Raw genomic sequence first — 27,821 nt, forward strand, 5'->3', positions numbered from 1 at the left:
GAAAGAGACAAAAAAAACCCTGAAACATGTGAATAAATCATTCACAAGTGTGGCAATGAATGCAATGTTTTACAATTTCAAGAACAATTCTCTAAAGCCTTACTAAAACAAGCATGTTTGCTTCCAAAAGTGATCTCTCTGTCTCTTTCGGGAGTACCATGATGGATTTTGTTGGAGGAAATATCAAGTTTAGATTGGAAGCTAATGACCAACCATTTTATTCTGGTAGGAACGTGCACTGAATACTGATGTTTACAGGCAGGAACAATTTCCAATAATTAATTGGAAACATACCAGCCTTCATTGCATTTGCTTAACTTTGGTCAACAGCAATGTTAATCTTGCAAGTGAATTGAGAGACGAGACAAAGCCTATACATGTGAGGTTTTTATATAATTCAGAACTGCTGAAAAGCATGGAAGGCAAGCCAAGAAAATTATGATTATAAAAATATGGCAGAGGAACTCCACTAGGGGGAAAAAAAAAACCCCAAAACAAACCCGACTTTTATTGTATCAATTACTTAAGCTCAATCTTTCAGCTATGTGTATGCTACAGAGTAAATGTACGGGTAAATAGAATTGTTCACTTCTTAATGGGCATAACAGACTTATGCATCAGTCACTTCCTGAACAAAGATGCCAGACAGGGCGTTTTTTTAATTTTTATGTTTTTATTTGCCACTGTATACTGCTTTTCTCTTCACAAAGTTCCCAGTTTCCAACATACTAACCACTTCAAAGCAAAAAAACAGTTTGTCTCTCTGAATATCTACTACCTTGGACTATGAATATAAACAGACTTTGGCCAAGATATTTGGATGAGGTATCTCCAAGAGAAATAATAACAATTGGTCATTATATGTAATACCATGTTTAATAAACACAGTACATAAATATAAAATAACATACAGCAGGTTGGCTCAAAGAAATAGAACAATGATTAATTGTGCCCTGAGCACTACAGATAGATGTTCTGTTCACTTTCTAAGACAGTGATTATTCTAAGCACTAACAGGAATTTTTGTAAGTCTGCTCCTTAGGTGACAAATACTAGGAGTATCAGAAAGAACCAAATTCATCATGGAACCCTGATGGCTTTAGGTTTTACATACTGCCTAAACCTCTCTGAGAGTCACCAAAAAGCTCCCCCGAAAGACCATGATACATAGATAATCTAGGTATTTCAGTAACAATGCACAGATATCACTGGTCCTTTTCTCTTCATACAGAGAAAAGAACTCAAACACTTTGAAATGTTTGGGAATAGTTTCTAATAATCCTTGGAAGGACTGCATCAGTGGAAACAGATTTCAACCAAAACCACAACTGTTAAAAAAAAAAAAGCTACAACTGAAAGCAAGAGCTGAGACAGTCACAGTGTGGATTTTTGTTTGTTTGCTTTAGTAATCTACAAAAACATCAAATGCCAAGCATTTCACACTTTGAAGGTAACCAACATTTGTTTCAAAAACAAGCCTTAAGAGTTCAAAAACAAGCACCTTATGCATTAAATGCTTCAAAGAGCCCTTCCGTTGCTTACAGCCTCCTGATTTTCTCCCCCAAGATAACTATTGTTCTTAAACATCCCCTACAGTCTATGTTGACCTGTGTATTCCAAGCACTTCAAGAGGCACTTTGACCACATGGGATACTTCTAAAAGGTAGGATCACTTCCAGTGTCTGGGAGAGTAGTTCATGGAATAAAAAAAGAAAACAGTTTTGCCACATGAGAAAGATGTATGTTCCAGAGATTAGTCCAATTCAAACAGAAAGCTCTTCCATGACAGAAAGCACATGCATGCTGTTTTTAGGATGAACTCGCATCCTGCCACCATATCCAAGCTAGAATATCCCCTCTTCTTCCTTGTTTAAATATTGGGTAGAATCTATTGTGTACATAAAGACTGTAATACAGCTTCTGGACACAGTTCTCAGATCCACCAGAAATTTTCCTGTGGAAATCACTAGTTTTTCTACAGTTCATTTTCCCTTTGAGAAATGAAGAAAATCTACCTTTCAGTCTCCATGACTGGAAAAAGAAATTGTGAGAAGTCCATTGTGTGAACCTTTAGACAAATGAATCCACGTATCAATGGCTGCAGCAGTGGATTCCTCATCTCCATTCTTCACCCAGTGAGAATATTCAGGTGGTGCTCAAACATAAACTTTCCTGATTCCTGCACATGTGAGAGGACAGTACCACTGTGGATTGCAGTCCCACCTGGGTCTCCCCAACCAACATATAGCTGGTGAAGAAAAATGAGCCTGACAATTGGTACCTACAACTGAACCATGTTAGTCATCACTGCTAGGGAGCCCACACTTACGTTCCAGCATCCAGAAATGATGTTGCTAGTACCTGAACTTTAATGGATAGTCTCCACAGAAAAAGGAATAATGACAGTTTCAATATACTATATACTATGGCTTTGCTAAGAACCTATGGGGTTTGTTTATACAAGCTAAAAAGAATATTGATTTCTTTCAAGTCCACTGCACACTAAATGCAATTCCTACTGTTGCTATTTGAGGTATTAGATAAAAATGCCATCTTTCTCACTAAGGAAAGAATCAACAAGTCTTTCACGAAGCAGAAATGTCTAATGCTTTTTGGTATATTTCAAACAATCTTCTCAGCTGGAGGTAGCCAAAAACTTACATTGACTCATGAAAAAACATACAGAAAATTCACTTTGGTGCTATCCAAGCTTAGTGTATATTCACTGTGCACTGTGGACTGCAAGACATTGCCAATCTAAAAACACCCATAGTGATACAGCTAACAATACAAACTCAGTGCTTCACCTCTCAGCTGCAGACTAAGGGAAGACGAGAAATGGCTGTAAAGCAACAAAAAAATGCCATCTGTGAGACTCTAGATGGACCCTGTGGAACTTCAGGAGGTTCAACAAGAAGTGCAAAATTCTGCACTTGGGGCAGAGGAGCTCCACACATCTGGCTGAAAAGCAACTGGCAACATAGCAGCCCAGCTGGAAAGGACCTGGGGTCAGCCTGGATGCTAGGCTGAATATGAGCCAACACCAGGCTCACATCTGCAGACCACTTGCTGGGTTAACACTAAGAAGTGTTAGGAAGGAAAGCAGAAAGAGAAAGATCCCTCTCTGTTCATCACTGATGAAGCTACACTTCAAACACTGTGTCCAGCTTCTAATCCCCCCCAGCTGAAGTGGAGAAATTGAACAAAATACAGCAAAGTCCTAAATACCTACCAAGCTGGTCAGGTGCTTAGGACGTTGGCATAGACTGAGGGAGCTGGGCTTGTTTAATCTGGTGAAGAGAAGGCTAAGGGCAATTTTATAGCAGTTTACAAGTACTTGACAGGAGTGACAGAGGCAATGGAGCCAAACACTTCTTGGTTGTGGGCATAATGTTGTGGGGTTAAAAGCAACTGGGTGGTGGCTTGGGAAGTTCAGACTGGCTACTCAGAAACGCTTTTTCTCTAGGAGGGTAATGCAGAACTGGAAAGGTTATCCAGAGAGGTTGTGGCATCTCCATCCTTGGAGGTTTTCAAGACTCAGCTATACAAATCCACAGCTGACTTGATCTATAATTTTAGCAAGATCATGCTTCCAGTGGGACATTGGATTGCAGACTTGCCCTGTCCCACATACATCATTTCTACACATCTACAAAATATCAATTCATAATACGTGAAACTCTCTGGTGTTCTATAGAACAAAATCCCTTTGCTAAGCCTCCACTCCTTGCTTGTCTGCCATGATATTTTCAGAGAGATGAACTTACAGGCTTTGAGTGTCCAACGCAAGGTGAGATTCTACGGAAACACAATTAAACAAACAAAGGCCTGTTCCAAAGGGCTGCATCACTGTACCCCATTCTTTGTCACTAACAGCCGAAACAAAGCACAGAGATGCAACATTGGCAACAAGAAGTGTTCTTCAGAGACCCAGAGCTAGAAAAGGAGACTCACCTCTTTGCTACAGCTTACTGGACTTGACCACAAGAGGTTGATACGCTCCCACAAGTGACTGAACCAGGTTACAATAAAGTTAACCACAATTTTTAAGACTGATTAATCGAAGTAACTAATTCTGCATTTGCACATGATTTTTCTTCCCAACAATGCAACTGTGCTAATTCTTCAGCCATAATCTGTTCCTTGATAGTGGGTTAATCTTTGACATAATGCCTCAACCAAAGCACTCTGGAATGCTCTGAACAGTAATCACCGACTACAGGGAGACTCCTCATCGGCTTAAGATTAAGTATTTACCTAAATGTTCTGCACATAGCTCAAAAAACCCCACTGTGTCATTATGATACTACCGCAATATGAACGTTTTGAAAGTGCAAAAGCATAATTTAGGGGGACAATACAAACCTAACAAATAAGCACAAACCCAAAAGTACCCGAATGGGCAGATCAAGGGGAAGAATTACTGGTTTAAGACATGTAGATTTTTTATCGTTCTGGTAGAGATAACCCTGAAGAAGATCTGTAACAAAAAAATTTATTTAAGGGCTGAAACTATGTTACTGACATTCATGAAATATCCTGTAATTTTTTTCAGAGAGATTTAATTATACCTTTCATGCTACTCATCCATTGAAAGATCTTCTGGTTAGCATTAATTTGAATTCTATTGCAACATAAATTAGACGTGTTTTTCATCCCTTTAAATAATAAACTGATAATGTGTCCAGGCAGTATATTCTTGAAAAGAGGAAAAAGACATACAATTAAAACCTGAACTACAATTACTTTGCATTTCAGAAAGTTAAAAAGTAGCCTGAAGCAACATTACCTCAAAGAGAAAATCTGGACAGTAGCTTTGCTTCAAGCAAAGACGTAAGAGTATTTAAAAGAAAACAATATGCAGCGAGGGTGAATCATATAGGAGTAGGAGGCAAAAAGGTCAATAAAAAAAAAAAAGAATAAATGGGTTTGTACCCAGGTCATTATAAATTTGAATACATTAAGCTCCTAAGGAAACCTGCAAAGACAGTATTAAGGTCACAGTATAGAACAGGATAATTTTAATAGTACCCTAAATTTAACAAATTATATTGTGCATGAGAATTTCCAAATAAATTTCCTAACCCATTATGCAAAGAAACAAAATGATCATTCTAAATGGTTACAGTAACTACAGAAAATCTGTTATTTTGGTTAAATTCTCGACAGGCTAAACATATGGTTTGCTGGTGAACAGGAATGCAGTAAACCCTAAGAAAATTAACAAACACCTTTAACAAATCCACATAATTTCAGCTCCCAGGATTTTTTTCTTGCGAAACTGCAGAACGTATTTATGTTTCATGACAGTATGTAGAAAAATCTAATCTTCGTAGAATCTAAGATTTCTGAATACAGTGAATTTAGGCCAAATTTCCACCTTTACTTATTTTTGTCCTAAAGAACAAAACCACTAATGGTATCAAATTTCTGAAGATTCAGCATACTGACATTCACAGAAAGCTTTCTGGAAAGCAATTACTTTATGCACTCTTGCACTAAGTCAGATAAACTCTTCAAAAAAACTCTTGCAGTATCAGGGGTTATATACTACATCTCCACAATGTATATAATGTAGGACTGAAGACAAAAGTAATGAAGGTTACAAAGTAATTAGAAAAAATAGGTGTAGAGATTAAAATTGGGACTCTCAAAGCACAAACAAAATATGTGGTTTGTATATAGAGACATATTTTTATGGACTTACAGTATGTACATAGAATACAGCTATGCAAAGTCATGCACCCTGATCCAATCCCACTGGAGCCAGTGACAGGTTCTTAATAGACTTCATTGGATACTAAATTGCAATTACATAAAGGCTGTAACAACCTGTCAGGATTTTAAAGAATAAATTGTTGCTGTTTGATAGAAACGTGGATCTTATTTTTGTTAGGACTCTTAAGTAGTGCATTTCACTTTTTTTAAAAGCATACCAGAGTAGAAAAAATACAACTGAATAATAAAAAATCTTCATACAACTTCCATTATTTCCAGTCACTTCCAGTTCTATAGTGGAGCGGTAAACTTAAAAAAGGAAACACCGCTAGCTTTTCCTTTATGATTACAAGGTAAAATACTGATCCCATTCTTTAGGGGATGAACTCAAGTCTGTTGATACTAACCTATTTAACTAGGACCTTACCCAGGAAGCCTGCCAGGCCTTCTTCCAAAGTCAGAAATTCCTTCTCAGTAGGAAGGTGTAGAAGTAGGGACTCTTGAAATTTCAAAAAGATCCTCCCCTTGCACCTGAGGGTCATATACAGATTAATCAATCACTCCAAGTCCAAGATGATTTTGAGTCACATCTGGGTCCTTTAATGACAATAAAAGAATGGTACTGGTTGGCAGTCCCAGGTCTTGCACTCACAAGATTCAATGGATGTAAGTATCCTCTCTACAGACAGGAGAAAGAACTTGGCAAAGAGTGCCAAATGAGTTATGGTTTTGGCTGGATTTCCATTTTTTTGGATAAAGATTTCTGGAGCTTGAAGGGTAGCAAGTACTGCAGGTAAAAGCCAAGTATCACTACAATGAAGTCAAGCAGCAAATGGAAAGAGAACAATTGCAGTCAAGGAAGGAATAACTATATTTCCTTCTCCTTATTTCTCTCCCCAGCACTGCTTGGATCTGCACACTCCTGACTTCTCCAAAGTCTGAGCAGGGAGTATTACATCCATAGAGAGACGTGTTGAGAATCTAAAGCATTGGGGCCCTGCTTGAACAGAGATGGAACAGTTGCCTTCTGGCAGGAATTAAAGCTGGTATGGAAATTTCACAAAAGGAATTAAAAGATGGTCTGGAAAGTGGCCAACAGGAGATCAAAGGAACTTTAGCAGCATGAAGATACATGCCAGAAGCACATGAAAGGGGACTTTGCAAGGCAGACCACTAGGTTTAAGAAAGTATCTGTTGCCTGTGTAGAAGGCTATGTGAACCAGGGGAAAATGTCAATTATTCTTGTGAAATATTTAGTCCCAAAATGTCCACTCTCTTGTATAATTTCCAGTCTTGACCACGTCAGACATCTAGAAGAACAGATGTATTTTAGATTCAATCCAAATTTTGAACTACCAAGAACTGATCAGCATACCCTTCTTCCTCTTCTTCAAGCGTGGTATGCTACTGGATTCAGATTCTGGAACATAGCAGCTATCTGTGAGTTAAAACATATTAAACACAGAGAAACTATAGCTCGTGTCTTATATCACATTTATTTTTCTAAATCTATGATATAGGCAAGAGTATTTATGATGGTAAACTGAGCCTTTCCAAAAACACTGGTATGATGAAATTCTCCTCAACTAGAAACAGTGGCAGACAACGACATTTGGGAAGATTATATAGGGTACAGACAGACCTAGATAGCTTTAAATTAGCTGAAGACTCTAGTAGGCTTAGTTGCTGCTAATAGACCAACCATGGCAGCATAGAGCTCATTATTTAACCTCGCTTTTTTGTAACTTCATTGAAGACTTAATCTTTAGAAGTAGTATTAAGGGTAAAAAATACGACTGTTATGCTTCCAATGTTGTCACACAAAGGGCTGGCAGCAGCAGCAATTCAGGGGTGCACTGAGAGGCTGGTGTACTCACCACCACTGTGATACACTGCAAGTGCGAAAAGGAGCAGCAAATGGAACAGACAGAATCCGCATGCTTATCCACATATTTATTGGACTTCCACATCACTTCTGTTTTAGTATTAGCTTCTGCATTTAGTTTATATGCAATGCAGAAAGCCTCTCCTCTCTGAAACATAAGCTAATAAAACTTTCAAAATAATTTTCTTCTCCTGTCTTTTTATACAGAGAAAGAACATGCAGCGGGGGAGGCCAGAACATGTCCTAACTCAGACTCTCACAGAACTGCAGGAACAAGCTGGCCTCAGAACAATCAGTTATTTTACAGAAGCACAACATCAAAAGTGGACATTTTTTAAAGCGGCTAGCTTCCAAAGAAGAAATGGAGCATCCATGGATATGATCTGGGTAGCCCCAGAGTTGAAAAGAGAAGCTCTGGGGATTCTGAATTGGATAAAATCTTCAGGGAACTGTTGGGTTATTGCTTTTAAGAGTTATTAGGATGAACAGGTGCTTTGCCTCATCCGTGTTTCTGCCTCTGAGTGCTACTATTGCACTCTGTCAATAAACTCTGTTCATCCTTCCATTGGTAAAAGCAGTTTTTGAAAAATAAAATGAAAACACTTCCAGAAAAATCTTCCTGTGCTCCAGCAGAAGGTTTCTCACAGAGCAAAGAACAGAAAAAAACAATTACTTTTTACGTAAGCGCATGAGAACCACCACTTACAAGCTAAAGCACAAGACTTCCCCAAATTCCCTGTCCAGGATGAGCACACTGGTAGAGTTACTGTTCTTAGGTGAAACAACTGTGCTCAAGTTTGCTAGAACTGTGTTGCACCTCTTCTAGTGGCAGGTTCCACCCATGATGGCAAGTCCTGGTTAAAATGTTTAGGTATCTCTTGTCACATGTAGTCAAATCTTAGCTACCTACCTACCTACCTTTCATTTATTTTGGATGCAGATATTAGCACTATTTAACTAACAGATCTTGCCTTGGAAACTCCTACAGGGCTTCACTTACACAATAAAGCCTCAGATTTTGGAGTCACAATTTCTGGACTGCATTGCAAAACTGCAAAAGGCAGAGAACAGGAGCACTTCCAGTGTTGACTTTTGAAAGCAGCAGACTCTGACAAGTTCCTTTATTCCTCCTCAAGCTCAATTATTTGGATTCTATTATTGTAATAGAGCATATATTTTAGGCATCCTCAGTTAACAACTTGTTAATTCAAATGCTGACCCCATTAACCTATGATACAGATCTTTCAAAGAATGTAAAACTGCAGCACTAGTAGGCTCTCATAAGTTATTCTAAATCTGTCAAGCTGCAGGATGAAACAACATTTTACAAATGGCAGCCAACAGCTGAATACATTAGAAAAATCCAATTTAAAGCCAGTCAAAATGGTTAGTGGTAGCTCTGAAGTTAAAAGCATTTTTAACACAGAAATTTACATTTTAAATCTTGGCAAAATTCAGATAAGGTTTTTTATTTAGTCTTAAAATTTCAAAAGTGTTTGGAGTTACTGGATGCATTACTGTCTTGGACAATGAAAGTCCATGAATGTATATGCTCAAGTATATGCTCAAACAAATTTATGAATGAAGATTTCTGGATCAGAGGTGAGTTATCAACAGAGACATTAAGAAACATTTGCAACGTTTCAGGAAAGGAAACTCTGCCAAACTGGATATTTTTTAAAGAAAACTGTGTAAATTCAGCTGCTAACAATATTATGCCAGCCATAACAACTGAATTCAGTCATTGAAATGTAAAATAAATGAATGGCTTCCTGTGCTAACCTCAATATAACTACATCTATCAAGTCTCATCTGTAATAACCAGGCTGATGTTTGCTCTGTGGAGTCCGAATTGCTAATTCCTCCAATTTACACCAACTTCTGGGCTTTCAGGAACAAAAATCGTTTTCTGTCTAAATATACTTACACTTAACAATCAGAAATTAATCCCTCTGCAAACAATTCTCCACATTGGCAATCATCTTTGTTAGTAATGATTTATAGTGCAGAAGCATCAAAGCTTTCCGCTTTCAGATTTAGCATTACTACCACTACTACCATTTCCCAGGTACATCCAGGATAACTGCCAAACATTTTCCCAATATACTTACAGCTCGTATTTCCCCCTTTCCTTCTATTGTGCGTAAATACTACAAAAGCCTTATAAAAAGGTTGTTTTGAAGAAGTATTACAGTAAGCATCGCTACCATGTAAGTCTTCACAACACTGACCGAAACATTAACACTTCTGGTGCACATTTAACATTTTGCACGCAGCAACAACGGGACCCTGATGACAGACGGCGACTTCGCGCTTGTGGCAGTCAGCACTGCTCACAGCAACCCGTGCTCTCAGGAGCAGGCAGGTGTGGCATTTCCCTCTCTGCTAGCAAGGGACAAATTTAAAACCAGGCCAAGTTTGCTGGCATTTTCTGAAGAAGCTGGACTCTTCGGTTGGTGGGCTAACCAATGCCTCTTTCACTCTGGTCTCGTCTGCTGAGACTCCCCCTGTGATGGGACAGGCTCCAAGAGCAGCAGAGGAGGAAGGGTGGGCAGCCCAGGCTACAGCTTCCTCTGGAGATCAGACTATTTACTGCCAATGACTGCATCCACAAGCAGCTTCAAACCAAACCCCAAATTTAAAATAACCTGAAATTAATTTGAAGGTATGAAAAATTAAAAGAAACGTTCTCGGTATTTCAACCTAACCAAAAAACTGGGACAGACTGAATCCAACAATTAAGTACATACCCAACCCTGGAAAATAAAATCCATGTCTAAGTAATCCACTTTTCAGAGAAACTGCAGCTCATCATCACCACAGCGGAAAATCAGAAATACAAGAACACTGCTCCTCACACCATGGTATAAGGAAAGCTTCGCTCCAGCCACAGACCAAGTCTCACTTCCCTGATCAGCAAACACTGACATACATAGACCAAAATAGTCTGTGAATCATATGGGACTCAAAAGACATACAGTGCCCTACATAAAAGCTCTTACTGTCCCGTCTCCCAGTGGAGATGGGAACTTCTGCATAGCCATACTAATACTTCCAGATTCACATTTCAAGCATAGCAACCAGAAGGAATACAGACGCACCAGAAAACATATACTAGCAGTCATCCACAAGACTTTTGTGAGTGTAACACATATACAAAAGCAGCAGTGCACACAACACACACAAAATCATATTCACATTGCACCCACACAATGAGAAGCAGCATCACCCATATGACCATTACTTGACTCTTAGCATCAGGTGTTCTAAGAATTTCTGTAAGACATGCAGTAACTCGCAGCTACCTATTTCAAAGACACTGCATATGTGAATTCTGCTTTGAGCTTCACTGCTGATTAAAGAAAATATACTTGACCTAAATCTTCCGTTCAAAAGAAGACTACAGAATACACATCTGACTTCATCTTGTACCGCTCATTCCCATATCACAGACCTGCATGCAGAAATGAAAGATATCAAATCAAGCAGGGTGTCAAAATTAACATGTAGCATGACAAGAGTCTTGCGTGCTACCTTGGCAGCCAATTTTGCCCCGCATTTACCAGTCCACTGTGCCTATTTGTTGAATTTTACTGATTAATTACTATTACTGAATTTATTAGCTGATTTTTTTCTTTTTATCATATCACAATGTAGAAATAAAGACATTCTATCAGAAAGTATTTATGAAATAGTGACAGACAGAGCCTGATTCACAGCTATAAATTTGAAAACCCTGGCAAGATTTATTAAGGACCTTGTGCCAAGTTTTATCATAAATTGAAACCTCTCAAAGTTAACAGAATGTGAGGTTGCATTGACTGGATAAAAGTTTAGAAATAAATTATTGAAAATCAGTGACCAGCTTGCTGTTTGAGACTATTTTTATTCTATTTTAAATATTTAAAGTCTTAGATTAGGGAGAAATAATATGGCTACATTAAAAACAAAGAGAAGGAAATAAGCAATCGTTTATTTTTAACTGAACACTGATGATCTTTATTTTTTACTAGAAAATGGCCCAACAGGCAGAGCACACTATGGCTGCTTTAATGCAATCAGTACTATCACAGGGCAGCACCAACCTCAGAACTTATGCAAATGGTGTTGTTTTGCACAGTCATCAACTACTCGCAACACTTGGGTCACATGAACAACAAAAGCACTGCAAACGGGAAGAATTAAGGTGGCAATTAATTAAGTTCTATTCAGACTCGAGTTGAACTGGAACTAGAAGATAATAAACCAACTCTCGGTCCTTTACTTTCTTCTGTACTCTGTTCCTAAGTAAAACACACACAAATATCATTATATTACACACAGATGTTTCCATCATCATCTTTTTTAAACAGATGAATCAGTAAATATGAAAGGAAAAGCACTGCTGTATTTAACAGTACAGATCCCAAACCCCTGTCATATTAGTAATTCACAAAAGTCACTGAACTCCAAGAGGTGGTGTGCTGAGCCATTTTAGTAGGAATTGAGTCTCTTAATGTACATTTTTATTCCTTGTATTTGCACTGGCAAAATACAGTCTGCTCTCATTTGCATTTAAGCAATAAAAATAACAGGTGCAATAGTTTTTCAGCAAGGAAACATTCCTGAGAAAAGGAACTTTCTTATCATATATAAGGCTGCTTTGCTAGGTGGGGTTTTTGTTCTTGGTAAAGAACTGGGGAATTCTCACCAGGAACCAGTAACATAGACCACATTTATTACTAAAGGCAAGCTTAGCGTTAACCTAAGAACTACAGAAATAGTTGATGAAGAAATTGCTTCGATATGGCTAGAAGTGCATTTAAAACCCTGCCTTGTTTAAAAACAAAAATGCCCATAATAATTTCCTCTATTTTTCTGAGATAATTACCTACTCCACCATCCTTTCTCTGGCCAAAACAACTACACTGATATTAGCCAGCAAATACCTTGCCTTCTCTTAGCATATAGTCCTCTATACAAAGCCTTACTACAGTGGATGAAATAAGCTGTGGAAGGAAAGTCTCAAAGATCCAGAAACTAGTAATGATGTAGTAACACGACGTAAGCAGTAACGACTGATTACCTTTTTATGTCTGTAATAAAAGATACTCAGTTCTTTTTCTATTATAAAATATTCAGTATTATTGTATCGTGTTTCACATTTTAAACTGATGTAAGAACCACATCTATTATCCTCTAAACTCACCGTTTAAATATACGATACATTGCTGAAACATCTGAGGTCTACATAGAAGACAAAATATATTGCAAAGTACAGTTTTCTTTCCATAACGATGCATATGCTAAATAAACTGCTCCTGCAGTGAACGATGGCACTGACTCTACCTGCACGGTGTTGTTTAGTTTTACATTATTCAATGCTTTTGAATTGTCAGTTTCAATTAGAAAGAAATCTGGCATAGAGAGAGCGCTTGCACAGATCACATTTTAAGCCTGCATTTTATCTTAGATGTACACTGTACTGTTGCCCTCATGAACTTCCATTTTTAAGATTTATATGTAGCTAAATCTATTACATATAGTAGTTATGTAGTTAAATATACTATAAACATTTCTATTTATTATGTTTCTAGTCCATATTTGTCTATATATCATAATATACATAGGATTAAACTGCATATAGGCTAAATTGCTGAAACTAATCGGTCTTTTGTGCCGCTGAGACACTGCTGGCACCTGAAAAAAGCCCCAGATTGGTACAACCAGGTTCTTTTGCAGCTCTGCGTACTCACTGTCATGGAAGCAGCTTGTCTTGTTTATTGTGTAGCTAATATTCTAGATGGTTCGTTTCTTTTGTTAATACATCTTATTCACTTCTCCGGGACCTCTAACACTACACAGCAAATATATATAGCTTTTATTTAGTTACTGAGTGGGAGATCATCTGTTGATTATATATGCATGCAAAGAGAGCCAATGTTGCCATGGGTCCCTGAGGGCAACCCACCAAAACCAGCGCTCCAGCATTAGGAATTTATGCCTTTGCAAATGGGGAAGATTGCAACCCAGTTTAGTCACACTTGGTGACGTTTTACAGGGCACATGTGACACTGGTGAATAATTGTCACGTGGATGCACGACGTTAATCAGAGATCCAAACCAAGTTAACTCCATGCCGTTTAAGCACGTCCTGAAGCTCAGAGTGGCTTGAAGTGCTCTCTTAGAAGGATCTAACAGCCAGTGGTTAAACTATCCCCTTCCTTGAAGAGGCAGGTCTTTTGAGGAGGCAGTAACAAGTTAACACTAACATGTCCCTGCACTCTGGGAATGCTGGGAACAGCAAATTAAGAAACTCCGAAGTCCCAGTCTAGAGTCAGAACTGTCCTAATCCTACTCCTGATTATGAATGATTTCTTCAAAAAGCAGATTTGGCAAGTAAAATAGAGATGATGATATTATGAGTGCCTAACAGAAGTGGTATCAAAATTATATCTGTGAGTACTTTGAACAGGTAGCTGGTACTGTATAGTGACAAGCGTTGCTGACAGTGTAATCCACTTTGACTAAATCTATATTGCTTTTTCCAGGCTTGCCTGAATAAACTGCTGCCTCATGTTGCCCATACTGGACGTTGCCTTAAATGCTTGTGCTATGCAGGTCCAAGGTTCAGGTAGTACCCATGTTTGATTTTCCTGCATGCTGAACCACGTATCCAGCTGCAGGCTTGAGCGGGTGAGCAAACGGTTCAGGCTTCAGTGCAAGCCGCTGTGACAGCTGTGCTCGAACCCTGCCTCCATGGCTTCTCCCAACTAAGCTGCATGAACAAAGATTACAAAGTCAGCAACGTCACTTGGATGGAATAAACCTCACTAATCCAAATCTTCAAGGCTACCCACAACATTCATCTGAATAGCATTCTGAATGAAAGAAGAACCAAATCCGTGCACAAAAAGACATAACTATATCCTGTTTAACAAGGGGCAAAGTTATGCTTTAACAACGTTTACCTCTGTTCATACTTGAGGAAAAAAATAAATAACACAAGCAACTAGAATAAGAATAAGCAATAATTTCTAGGGTCATTCTAAAACTGTTTCTAAATTAGTTTTTTAACAAAACTTTTTTTTTTTTTTTTACAAGACAAAAATCATCAATATTCACAACATAAATCCTGAATTGCTGGAGGTTAAGAAAGGAACTTGCACTTTTCTTAATAAGCTTGTTACCAACCAGTCTCAGAAATAAGTGAACAGACTAGATTGATGGTGAGCCTGAGCCAGCAGAGCAGTGCCTGTTCACTATATTCACCCAATATTCTCAGGTAGTCAGCTCTTACTCAAATTATATTTGAGATGCTTATGAAAGAAAATTTCATAAATAAATTTTTTCTTGGCAGATGAAAATGGATAATTTCCCTTAACTTTGATTAATGAAGAACAGAGATACTAATTTCTTTAGTTAAGGGGAAAAAAGACCCCAAAATCTGTTTTCATTATCTGCAGAGGATCTTCCTTTAAAATCATTAGGGGAAAAAAGTGTCTTTTTTCATCCTCTATCATAAACGTTTCACACAGTTATGATTCAATATGTTTTACACTACACTGGTAATTCTCATTATTCTTCAAATATCACATTTGAGGAGGTTAATACACCATTAACATGATTAACTTTTTAATAGAAGTTAAGCCATACGGAACCAATCTGCACCATTTGGCCACATAAATGACTAGACAGTGAAGGTCAGCTTCTGCCCCACTGCACCTGTGCAACTTCACTGGCTTCACTTGAATTCGCAGGCCTAGACCAAGGGAGGAACCTGTCTCTCTCTAGAAACTGAGACTATAAGCAACTTTTTATTTCTTCCCAAAACAGGGATAATCCACAAAAGGCAGGAATGAATAGATGCGCTAGATGTGTAGGCATACAACCTGCAGAAAGCCTTTGCCACCAGACAAGCACTTCTCCAGATAAATCTGGGTTCATGGATATGAATCACATCCTTTAACACAGTTTGGTAAGGATACTGAATTTTGTACATTATTTTTCTGTCAGTCATTAAATCTGTAAAATACAGAGTAGCCGATTTAACAGTGCAGCTGCTCAAAGGAGCAGCACTGTCATTTCCCACAACATTTTGCCCCTGCCGGGCATACAGCGACCATACCATGCAATTCACTGTTCTGAATCAGATCCTGCGTGGCTGATCCCGAGGTCCTGAGGCAGCAAAGCACATCAGCAGTCCTGTCAGTTTTACCGTTAAACTTCAGCACAGGTAAGGTCAAGGGAACTCTTGGACTGAAGCACAATCTCCACCCCCAAAAGCACACAAGCCTTTTCCCTCCTTTATCCCTTCCCCCAACTCACTGTCCACAATTTTCTTGCCATCTCACCTACCAGACTTTGCCTGTAAGTAACGAAGGCTCATGTTTCTCTCATCCAGCCCATCTTCTTCCCCACATTACACTGTGCCTCTCCTCTCTTCTCTGTTCTTCTAAAGGTGTTGTGGAAATAATACATTTTACTGACACAACACCTCCTGGGCAGCTGGTTCCTACAGCTGGGGTGCAAAAGGCAATAAAGATAAAACACAGCTTGGCAATGAATCACAAGCTTGAACAGATCTTAGAGGTCATCTAGTCCATCCCTCTGCCCCAAGGGAGGCTCAGTTATCCCCATGTCATTTCTTACAGACATCTATGTCATTTGCTTTTAAAAACTTCAGTGATAGGAACTACACAAGCTCCCTAGACAATATATCCCAGTGTTTCACCACCTTCGCATTAAAAAGCTCAATCTTTCCTCACAGGTCACATTTTCTAGGCCTCAGGTCTTTCTCCTCTCTTTCTTTAAAAGTTTCATCAGGCCTTTTCTGTCTTCCCCACACAAACAACTCCAATTAAAGCAGCTTCTTTCAAAAACCACATTTGAAAGCGATCATTGAAAAAGTTACTGTATATTGCTGCTGGAATTAATTGCCTTTTTCCATTGTGCAACTGACTTACAATGACAAAATTATTCAAGTCCTGCTTCTTTCAACTCCATTGGCTTTACTGCAGGTATACATATGTAACAGGAGAAACAAGTCCAGGTGGTCACTGTTGTCACATGTGTGTCTATAACGCCTATTACCAGAAACAGTATAACATCAACAGTAAACCATCAACCGTCAAATCATGGAATTTTTGAGATTTAAAAACCAATTCCATTTTCCATAGTCAAGGTAAAGTCATGTTTGATACAGATAACCCCAACATTACCAAATAACGACCTATCAAAGAGATGAAATTCGACTTTGCTCAAGTAAGCAGTTTCATTAGGAACATGCTAGGTCCACTAGCGAGAGCAGAGCAAATCAGATTTGGGTCACAGTTTTCCTATACCCTGTGAATTCATATGTCACTCAGTTTTTTTTTTTCTTTTAAATCACTGGAGAAGTAAAAGGGGAAGAGAACTAAAGCAATACTACAGTTAACCCAACATCTTCTTGATTATTGTTGGCTTTACTTTCCTCAGGGAACAGAAAGGAAGAAAGTGCATATAAAGGTCAGAAATACCTCCTTTTGTAAATTAATTTAGCCTGCTGCATGGAACAGTAAGCACAGAGGACACTCTTTACCAAGATTTTAAAACTCTGCAAACAGTAGAGGAAATCGTAGTTATTCACAGACAACAAAAAAAATCAGGAACTTCACTAATACACTGGATACAATATGAAGTATTTATTTGTTTTAAATAGTGCATTACAAAAGCCAAAGACCCTGAAAGAAAGACTTGAGTTTGGCCCCAGTAAAATTATTTTCCAATATCAAAGCAACGCATTACTGCCTGCAACTGCGTTTCTATATGTATGTTATTATCATACACGCAGCACTAACGTGTCATAGGATCAAATGCAAGGACTGTGAAAGGACTTGAGGCCTTTAGAGATGAGAAGTGTTAAAGGTTGTTTCATGGAGCCAAATCTTTAAAAAAAATTACAAAAAAAGAAGAACAAAACAGAATAAACAAAGCACATTTTAAGCGCCAGTTTAGCTTACGTATTCATTATGCATTTTAAACAAAGTATATCAATGAGAAACTAAAATTTGTTATGGTCCTCTCTGAGCTGAAGGTGTCCCTGGAAAAATTTCACAGATAAATCTATTTCCTCATGATTTTCATGATCTCTTAAAAGGTGTGGCAATGTCAGATATAACAGATATGAAGAATTTTATTACAGCCGACCAACTGAGCATTCCCAAGAAATATTACACAGTCGGAGCTGAAGAACTAACACTTTGCTACTGAAGGTTTCCCACACTTCATCGATCTCAAAATCAGATGCCAACGTATTTCATGGTGACTTCTGACCACAGAGAAAATATAACTCAGGCCGACATTGATATTCAAGGTATATTTTGACCTGTTTCAGACAAGCCAATCGTGCAATCGCAGAAGAACATCCAGTCCTTCTGATCCAAATATCAAGTGAAGATAAAACATGAGAAATTCTAAAACTTGCATCAGCAGTGTCCCCCCAAAAAATCTCCATCTCATTTTTAAAACACCCATAACAAACAAAAGAGGAGGATATAGATTTGCAAAATCCCTAAGGGATTATTTTCCTCAGATTACAAAACCGACAGACTTTAAAGTCCAAATTTTAATATAGCTGCACATGCCCATTAAATATACATCTGAATCTCAACACGTAGCAAGTACACTGCAGTAATTATACTGCAGAATCTAAGGCATAAATTTACAAATTTAACACAAAGTTTCTTCACATGTTATTACACATGACTACATCTCAAAATATTAAGTCATCATTCAGACAAAAAGCATTAAGCAAAAATTCAAAACAAATTAAAAAAGGCACCGAAACATGAACCAGAATGCAAAGAATGTCCTAGAGGCAAGATTAGCAAATAATTACACCAGCCAGTGGTAACAGTTAAAGTACACAGCTTTTTTAATTTTTCTTCTGAAAAATCTGGTTTGTGTTCCCGGTATGGCAAAACCATCCTGCTGTTTCCTGCATTCTAAAAAAATGCAAATCATCAATAATCAAGAGAGCATCAGCTGATCACATTTCAGGATGCAGCATGGGAGTATTAAGTGACCGAGCACTGATCAAATGACGACAGAATCTGGAGACTGAGTCTCAAGTAGCACTGGTTGACCCTGATGTTAAGTATGTTCATATTATATAAGCCTGCACTGAAGTACTGTTTCTGCCGCTGGAAAGTGCTGTTAAAACTCTGCACACAAAAATATATTTGCAAAGTCAAGCACCTACAAATACATTTCTCCTGTTCAATCAATCTTAAAATGGCCTGCTCTTAAACCAACTTTCCGGCAAGGAAATACGGATCAGTACCTGACCCAGCCATTTCACTGGTCTCAAGGTACATTCTTTCAGCCTTTAATGTGTGTCACCTGCAGGAGAATTCCTTTTTATGTAATAAGCGACCAGCCATTGAACGATTTAAAATTAAGGTACCTTTTCTTTTCTCATGTACCTTGCACATACACAGAGGATGGAAAGAAGGCAGCAGTATTTAGAAAGATTATGCTTACATATCCCTTCTAAATGTATACGGTTCTCTAGGGAACAATCAACTCAGCAATGTCTGTGATGCTCAGGCTATAATTAGCAAAATGAGATGCATAACCTGCATTACACCAGCCAACAGTTAACTTTACAGATTATTTCTCTTACTTCAGTGGTCTCGAATCCTTCACCTTTTTTTTTTTTAAGTAATCAGCTGCTTCCAATCTTCCACACTGCAGCTACCGTGCATTCAATGCCAGGTGCTGCACACCTCACCAGCACAAACTCAGCACAATGCAAGACCTTCCTTAGCCCATATAGTTTCATATACTGCCACAGCATGACAGAATGCCTTCGGGATTTAGCAAATTCAAACAGATTCTGTTGCTACATCACACAGACAAACGCCTTCAAAGTCTCCCTGTTTAAAAAAGGAAAAAAAAAGGAACAGCCTACATCTCGAAACATGACAGTGCATCCCTGGCGTAGAATATGCAATGCAAGAAGAGAATAGCGACAGTATTTGTGTTACCTTCAGTCACATAGTTGTGGTCTCGAAGAAAGCTGTGGTTAATTTTTCGTGTGTCCGTGTCCTCGCCCATTTACAGCAGGATTACTCAGCATGCCTATCCGCAGTGGACTGATAGCATCAGCAGAGGTCGTCACAAGAGCACCATCCATGCTGCCACTGCCTAGCAGAGGCGGAGAACACACTGGGCTACCGAGCACAGCATAATGAGAGCTAGTGATGCAGCACAGATTTGGGGGGGGTGAATAACGATCGGGAAAAAAAAGCGAAAAAGAAAGAAAAAGAAGTCACAGGGGAAAGACGGAGGGAAAAACGGCTCCGACAAATTAGGAACGCAGAAAGCCAGTAGGGAGCTTGTGTGAAGGGAATACAGGCACTTCTCCCGCAGTTCAAGAATAACCCAATTGTTTAGTCAGGTACTCCTTAAACAAGTGCCCACGCAGAGTCTCCTCCGAGTGCCTGCTGCTGGGGATCTTGCTGGATGCTGTAAAGTGGCAATCAGCGTACTGCAGCAAAACCCGCCCGGAGCAGGGCTCCGCTTGCTGCTGCTGCTGCTGCTGCTGCTGCTGTCATCCGCCTGTGCTGCACCAGAGCAGGCCCCTCCCAGTCAGCCGCTCGCTGCCCAACCGCACCAGATCTGCATGTAGGAAAGTGAAAAATGAGACTGCAGGTAATTATTTTAGCTCCTCTGCTGCTAAGATAGGCAATGAAAAAATTAAGGGAGGGGACGTGGGAGAAAAAACTTCGAGCTGCTTAAGCGGGCTTGCATTGACACGTACAGCACGCTAACGTGCGACCACAATTTTGTGCTAGTCGATACTGTCATATGCAGCAAAAGCAACAGTCGTTCAATGTCAGCCTGTATAAATATTACTGAAACTGCCAAATACCTGTCTATGCAAAAGGAATCGTTAGAGGCAAGGCAACCGTGCAGCCAAAGAAAGATAAAATAATTGTTACTTATCCTTTTTTTTTTTGCCACTTTCGTAAATAAAGACAAATTACAAAGTGTGAAAAAAATGACGGCCAGAAAGCAATCTCTGCAGCTTCCCTGTACGGGAAAGGAAGGCTGGACAAAGGGAATGTTTGCAGGTCATGGGGTTCTCTTAGACCTGCCACTTTCATTCACTGCATTATCCCATCACCTTGAAAAAGCAATGTTGAGATCTGTACACTCAGAAACAGGAAAACAAGTAGAAGAGGAAAACTACTCACTTGCATTATAAAATAAAGCTTGTTCTTCAGTCCAAGTGTTTAATGGCTTATATTACAGCAAAATTCTTTCAACTGAACAGACAAGCAGTTTTCTTAAACTTTCAGTATCTGTTCATGAAACCATGAACTGTTTGCTGCAGAAGGCATGTATTCTGAAAAGGTATAAGCACCACTTAAGTTTGGAAATTTGAATAGAAAACAAATGGCTGTGTAGCAAAGCCACCACTACAGCATGAAAAAGGAGTATACAGTCACAAAACCAATTTAGAGGACAGAAGGATGGTCCTATGGTTTAGGCCCTGAAATTGAACACAAAAAAAAAATACAATTCGGTTGTCAGCATTACTCCAGCATTTTGTGTAATCCTGCATGATTCTTGCACAGTTTTTTGGTTTTGTTTTCGTTTCTTTTTAATGAAGCTAGAACATGTGGTTCTTGAAGGTAAATTCACGTACCCTGCTATTACGATAAAATGGGCACGTGACTCCGGAAAAAGTGGAGAACTATGTAGAAACCTGCCCAGGGATAAACATTTAATTTCAGGATGAAGTAAGGTTGGGAGAGGAAGAAGAATAGCAATGGAATGACCTCCTTCCTTTTCCCATTGATGAAGCAAAATAAAACAGAACCATCTTCAACCTGACAAGTAAATATCATGAAGTCTTCACATTTGCGAAGGTGGGAAAGTAAAAGAAGTTATTCAATACTTGCACCTGTATAGAACACATTTTATTTATATGCAGCTTTGGTAGGTGACAATACTAGAAATGTTATTTCTGCATTGAGAGCATCAGTCAGTATTGTGGTGGTACCAGCAGTGCCTGTCCTATCCTTTTCAGCCATTTGCTGCCTTTGCCCCTGCTTGTTCATGTACCAAATCCTTTCAGCTTCAGGATATCCTGTCTGCTTACACGCTGGTACCATCAACTTTTCAAGGCTGTGCACAAAACCAATTTTTTTTCTCAGTTTAGAGGGTAAGCATGCCAGCAGCAACACCAAACAAATCAGGACTTGCTGCCTCACGATCGGCGTTTTCCTTATGGATATGCACGGCCTGGTACATAGCTGAAGCCTTAGGTACAAAGTAGTATCCCAAAACAAGGATCCAGTCCTGCCAGCAGCTTTGGGTGGACAACAGTGAATTATATTATTCTGAATTTTCCAGCTGTTTATTGCAAGCAAGTACAGCATAAATACTTGATGACAATACTAGCTACAGTTCAGAAAGTAACTGTGAGAACCTGTAAGTATAATGTATGAGAAAATATACCTAGAATTTGCTTGCCATGAGGAAGGAGGCCTTGCAAATGCTGATATGTATTTTGTATAAAATGACCCTAATCTGTGTGATGGAGCTTGTTTCTTTTGCCCTTCCCTGCCACATTATTTTATCATCTTGGAATTGTTTTTCCAAAGACAAAAGGGTCTGCAAGCAATACGCACTGCACATGAAATCCCAACTCCACTGAAGTCAGTGGCAAAGAGTACAACAAACAGCAAGTTTACACTCAATTACTTATTGCCATGGTTACACCAACCCAGGTCAAGAAAGCACTTCCCTTCAGCATCTGTGCAGGAGATAGCCAAAATGTCTGGTCTTAGAAGACTAACCTAGATGCTTCTGTTGGGAACCTAAGCTCCGTATATACTCAGTGTACCTTTTGGAGGGCAATTAAGAGCATGTGAATCAGAAACCTCTCTTTCCCCATTTTGTATACTGGATGCTTAAGTTTCTCAGTCAGACACCCAAGTTAGATACACAGCATTAGAAAGTGTGGATTCCTCTCTGGAGGTAACAGTGAGCAGCTTCTTCCCGTTGCTATGATGACTGCCAAAACTGGAAGAAATGTCACCTTGCAGGGCATTTGATTCCAAAAATCTAGCAACATGGTTGAGTAAGAATGCATAAAAGTAATTTATATCTACAAACATACAGAAAAGGAACACGTGTTCTCTCTTTCGCGAGAAAAAGAATTATATAGAAAATTTATTATTGAAAATAGATAATAAATTATGTGAATGATGTGTAAAGTCTCAAAAAAGCCACACTGACAGTCTGCAAAAAAATACTGCAAATCATTTTCCTTGTAAATAACTCTAAATTTCTGTGACGAGGGTGTCTGCAATTTCTACAGTGCCTCAGAGAATGCTCCTGCCCTTCCACATAAGCTCAGCAATCACTGCCCCTTATAAATTTTCAACTGATTGAGGACAAATGATTTCTATGGTCTATCATTTTGAGCCTCCTCCCCTTATTTGTTAGGTGTAATTTAAGCAGTTAAAGAGTGTTTTCATTTTTTCTAGGAGCCAAGTGGACTTTTTTTTTTTGGTGAAGTCAAAATAATAACTTCCATCCAGAGATAATTTTCTCCTCTACCATCTGAATTAGAGAAGGTTCATAGGCAACTTCCTTAGGCATCACATCTGGGTCAGATCAAGCTTACCTTGTTCTTCCCACTTTTAAGTTAAAAAAAAAAAAAAAATCTCATAAGGAGGAATGGAATGAGGAGGAAGCCTTTAACAAAAACACTAGACAACATTCCCTGTGTGCATGCAAATGATTTCCCCAAGATTATGAGCCAAATCCTTACTATGTAGCAAATATTAGTAGTCCACTGACTTAAGTAGGTCAGTTCACACAAGAAAGATGAGAAAAATTCTGCTCTAAATTTGTAGCACAATGCAAATTTGTGAGACAATGTTTGCGGGTAACTAGCTGTGCCATTTTAAAATGCTACTTATTATCAATCCCACTGATAACCTACATAATTTGATCTGGTCAAATATCCAGGGAGGGGGTAAGGGGAAAGGAACCTTTGATCAAAAACATATTAGCCATTTGTACTTTCACGGTAGTTCACAGTCCTACTCATAAAACAACCCACTCATTGAGCTGAATACTGTACAAACGGGGGTGGGGGGGAGTACCCTATCCTCCAGAATTTACAAGCAAACCATAAAATGGAAGAGCTACGTACAGATCAGCAGAGACATTTAAGTAAACAGTGAGTCAGTAATGAGGATGGAGTCCTGGTTTTGAGCTTTCTTCAAAAGAAGGTCATTAGAGACTTTGTGGAGAGCAGCAGTAAACAAAAACTGGATTCAAGAGGTTGAAAAATAACTGCATAACAAGAATAGAGCGAGCTTAGAGGTAAAAGAAGGAAGACTGGCTAGGAGGTCAAGAGCTTTTTCTTTTTCTCCTCCCCAAAGATGGAAGAGACTAAGCATACTAAGTTGAATTCCAAAGAGTAAGACATTCAGTGAAAGTGTCAGTGGAGAGTCAGAGGTAAGGAGGAAAACAAAAGACAAAGGCAGGCACCACACATGCCAATACAGACAGCGGGTCTCAGAAAGAAAATACAAGAGTTAAAAGGAGCACAGCAAACAAAAATTGGATCTGTGCCAGGAGGAGAAAAACCTGACAGGATAGGGAGAGAAAATAATTTGAGGAGAGGAAGAAACCTGTATTTCACTTTGTCAGAGTTTTGGGGAGAAGGACTGGAGAAAGGGGAAGGTAGAAAAAGAAAAAAGGAAGGAGCCAGAAATTGAAGCAGGAGGCAGCCAGTACCCTGAGGAAGGGATCAAGACTAGCAAAGAAACAAATGGCATTGAGAATCTAAGATTTGGTAACAGCGTAGCCTAACAGTGGTAAGGAATGGAAGAAGATGAGAACAAATCTTTAGCTGAAAAACTGTCGATCATGTTTGCTCGTTGCATTTCCATCAGGAAGCTCTGCAGCGTGAGAGAGGGAAGAATTAGGTGTTAGAAGGCAATTAGTCCTGAGGCTTCCTGCGTGATCTTATTTATAAACACCAGTTGAACGCCATGGCCATCCCTGTTTTGCTCCTGCAGAACATTTTTGTTCTTTTAAACACGTTCCCACAAGAAGCTTCTACTTAGCTTTGTTAGACACTTACATGAGAGCACAGCCTTTAATAATTTAAACTCTCAATATCTGAAACAGAGCATCATCAGGTACTCCAAGTCTCCATTTTACTACTCCCAAGTTCATCACTCAGTCTGAATTAGAACAATTAAACTTGAACTGCAATTGAAAGAAATAGTGGTTGAATACTGAAATGTTTTCTTTGTCTGACGAAACTTTCCATATACAGATCATTCTATACTTCATTTAGTAAAACACAATGGCTTTAAATGAAATGGAACTGAATTTTGAATTGGCACAGAACTTTGAATTAATTATTTTTGAAGAACAAGAGATTTAAAGCACTGTGACGTTAAAAAACCCTAGAAGTTACACAAATTGCACCAAAAGGAGACTATCTTAAAATATTACCTTAATGTTTATGTAGTCATTGGAGGGTTTTTGCGCTTAGACAGAATTTGTTTCTAACCATATCCTAACATCTGCAAACTGTGTGAAACAGGGTGAACTTTGTTATCTTACTCCATTTGAATACGAGAACACATACAATTGTCAGCCACAAAAAATACAAAAAAATATTTAGCTAACCCTTTACAGTTGTATTTCATTGCAATTGAATTTGGTCACCAAATGAGAATATTTATGAGTGAGCTGCTCTCCCCCTTTATGCATCTCTAGTTTACGTACAGAGATGTAAAAAGCTTAGCTACTGATTTCTCCAGTTAGGCCATCAGCAAATTAGCTTTGCTGTTTATTTATTTACTCATAATGTCCAGGAAAATAAGATTATATAGTCTAGTCATACTCCTGTTCAGAAATACTGAAGCTCATTGGTTGCCTTTCATTTAAAAGGATAAAGCAATAAGGAATTGTAATGTGATAAAAAGCTACTCCCCCAGTCTTCCTCCAACCCTGCTCAGCATGACAGAGCAGGGACTCAGAGTTCTGAGCCAGGGCTAAGACAGCAAATCCACTCCCTTGGGTTTGAGTAGTGTTACTTCTATTTAAGAATGCTAACTTTAAATTAGTGTTTTTCTCTGCTGTCTAGTCCTCTCTTAGCACTTCTATCCAGAACAAACATTCAGTCTGGATCATACCTCCCCCTATATTTGAGACTAGATCCACATTGCAAATTGCAGCAGAAACACCCAAGCTAACTTTAAACAAGTTAGATCTTAGAAACAGTCCAGCCCTGACGGCAGAGACCTCAGCATGAGCTGAACGCCTCGGAGGGAAGTTACCCCACAAGTGATTAAAGTAGCAATGGTACAAACATTTTTCCACCATTGCTTATTTTGAAGACATTCAAGTACATCTCATTACATGACACCTACTTGCAAAGGAATTAATCCAATAGCTTTGTGATAGTAATGAGAGTATCATAAATTACTCTGATAAGAGTTTGCCTTAAAAATAAAATTCTGTATTCAGATTTTTGAGTCTTTGACAGATAAACAAAAACAGATACTGCCAAAAGTTAACATAAAAAGTAATAAAAGAAAAATCATATCAATCATAGCTCTCAAGCAAAAAGTAAATATTCTTGTCTTATTCTAACACATCATCAGTAATTGTTTATAATCTTTATATTTATAGCATTTAATTTATATTTCAATACACAGTCTTCAGTTACTGTATATTAAATTTAATATTTAAAGTTATGATGTAGCCCAACAATTCTGAAAAACCTAATGGCTGCTATCACAATTGGAAAATATTCTATTGTTCACAAAGGAGAAGTTTCTTCAACACACTACCTTTTGCTGTGTTAAACCTAAAAATAACACCTCCCCAGAAGTAGTAATTTATTTTTAGTCCACATACTCTAGACACAGAATAAAACTAATGCCTCCCAGCACCTGGCAATTTTAGAAAAGTAAGCAATTAAAAATTATCATCAAGTAATTTAAATTACAGAAGCTGACTTCCTTCAACATCTTTCACCCTGTCTGTGCCAGTGAACGCTGCATAAGGATCCTTAGCAGAGTCAGTGCCACTTTAAGGTTTGCAGAAACCCAGAGCCCAGGATGAACTGAATCCACACCACGCTCACAGCTTTTCACGCAGGAACCAGCAGTTTTGCTCCTGTCCTGGTTTCGGCTGGGATAGAGTTAATTTTCTTCCTAGCAGCAGGCATAGTGCTGTGCTTTGGATTTAGTAGGAGAAGAATGTTGATAACACACTGATGTTTTTAGTTGTTGCTGAGTACTGCTTATGCTAGTCAAGGACTTTTCAGCTTCCCATGCTCTGCCAGGTGCACAAGAAACTGGGAGGGGGCACAGCCAGAAGAGTTGACCCAAACTGCCCAAAGGGCTATTCCATACCACATGACGTCATGCTCAGTATAGAAACTGGGGGGGGTTGGCCGGGGAGCAGCGATCACTGCTTGGGAACTGTCTGGGTATCGGTCGGCGGGTGGTGAGCAATTGCATTGTGCATCACTTGCTTTGTGTATTATTATTACTATTATTATTATATTGTTATTATTATTATTTTACTTTATTTTATTTCAATTATTAAACTGTTCTTATCTCAACCCAGGAGTGTTTCTCACTCTTACTCCTCCGATTCTCTCCCCCATCCCATCGGGGTAGGGGGAGTGAGTGAGCGGCTGCGTGGTGCTGAGTTGCTGGCTGGGGCTAAACCACGACACTCCTCTTTTTCATGGTGCGTGGATGATAGTGGTGGAGCTAATCAGCACGGAGATCTCTGGGCCTAATTTAACGATCTTTTCCACAACTGAGAGAATGCAGCCAGGATACCTGGACATAATGGTGCCTGCAAGAAGTCCCCCTGAGGCAGAACAGATGCCCTGAGCTATGATATCCCTGTGCTCCCAGGGTGCCCCCTGTGATCCAAGCTCCTCTCTAGGGCCACCCTATCATTTTGGCTGGGAAGCCACAGGTTCCCCCGCCCTACCACGGCAGCTGCTTATGCCACAGCCTTCTCCTAGCTCCAGAATGGCACGTGAACCCGCAGTCTGGCAACCCTACACTGGGCACTGCTTTCAGGTGTTCCCCTCAGAGAAAGGAAGAAATTGGAAAGATAAACACTTTCCTATCTACTGGCTTGAGTCTGGTCAGAGCAAGCCTGCAGCCAAAGAGCCGGAGAT

General features: G+C 39.0%; 1 protein-coding gene across 3 annotated transcripts in view; it reads right to left on the reverse strand.

Annotated features, from left to right (window-relative positions):
- The window catches only part of PPP2R2C (protein phosphatase 2 regulatory subunit Bgamma), a 202,075-nt gene that overhangs the window by 121,481 nt on the left and 52,773 nt on the right, over positions 1-27,821 (reverse strand). The window contains exon 1 of one of the 3 annotated variants that reach the window (XM_075708971.1): positions 19,612-19,684. The exons of 1 other annotated variant lie outside the window; for it this stretch is intronic. In XM_075708971.1, coding sequence (XP_075565086.1) covers positions 19,612-19,681 — 70 coding nt within the window. In that variant the 5' untranslated portion in view covers positions 19,682-19,684. Of the gene's footprint in view, positions 1-19,611; positions 19,685-27,821 lie in introns of those variants that run through there. One more of the 3 variants, XM_075708968.1, reaches the window with a different exon arrangement.

The sequence above is a fragment of the Pelecanus crispus genome, chromosome 4 (assembly GCF_030463565.1).
Source record: "Pelecanus crispus isolate bPelCri1 chromosome 4, bPelCri1.pri, whole genome shotgun sequence".
Classification (NCBI taxonomy): domain Eukaryota; kingdom Metazoa; phylum Chordata; class Aves; order Pelecaniformes; family Pelecanidae; genus Pelecanus; species Pelecanus crispus.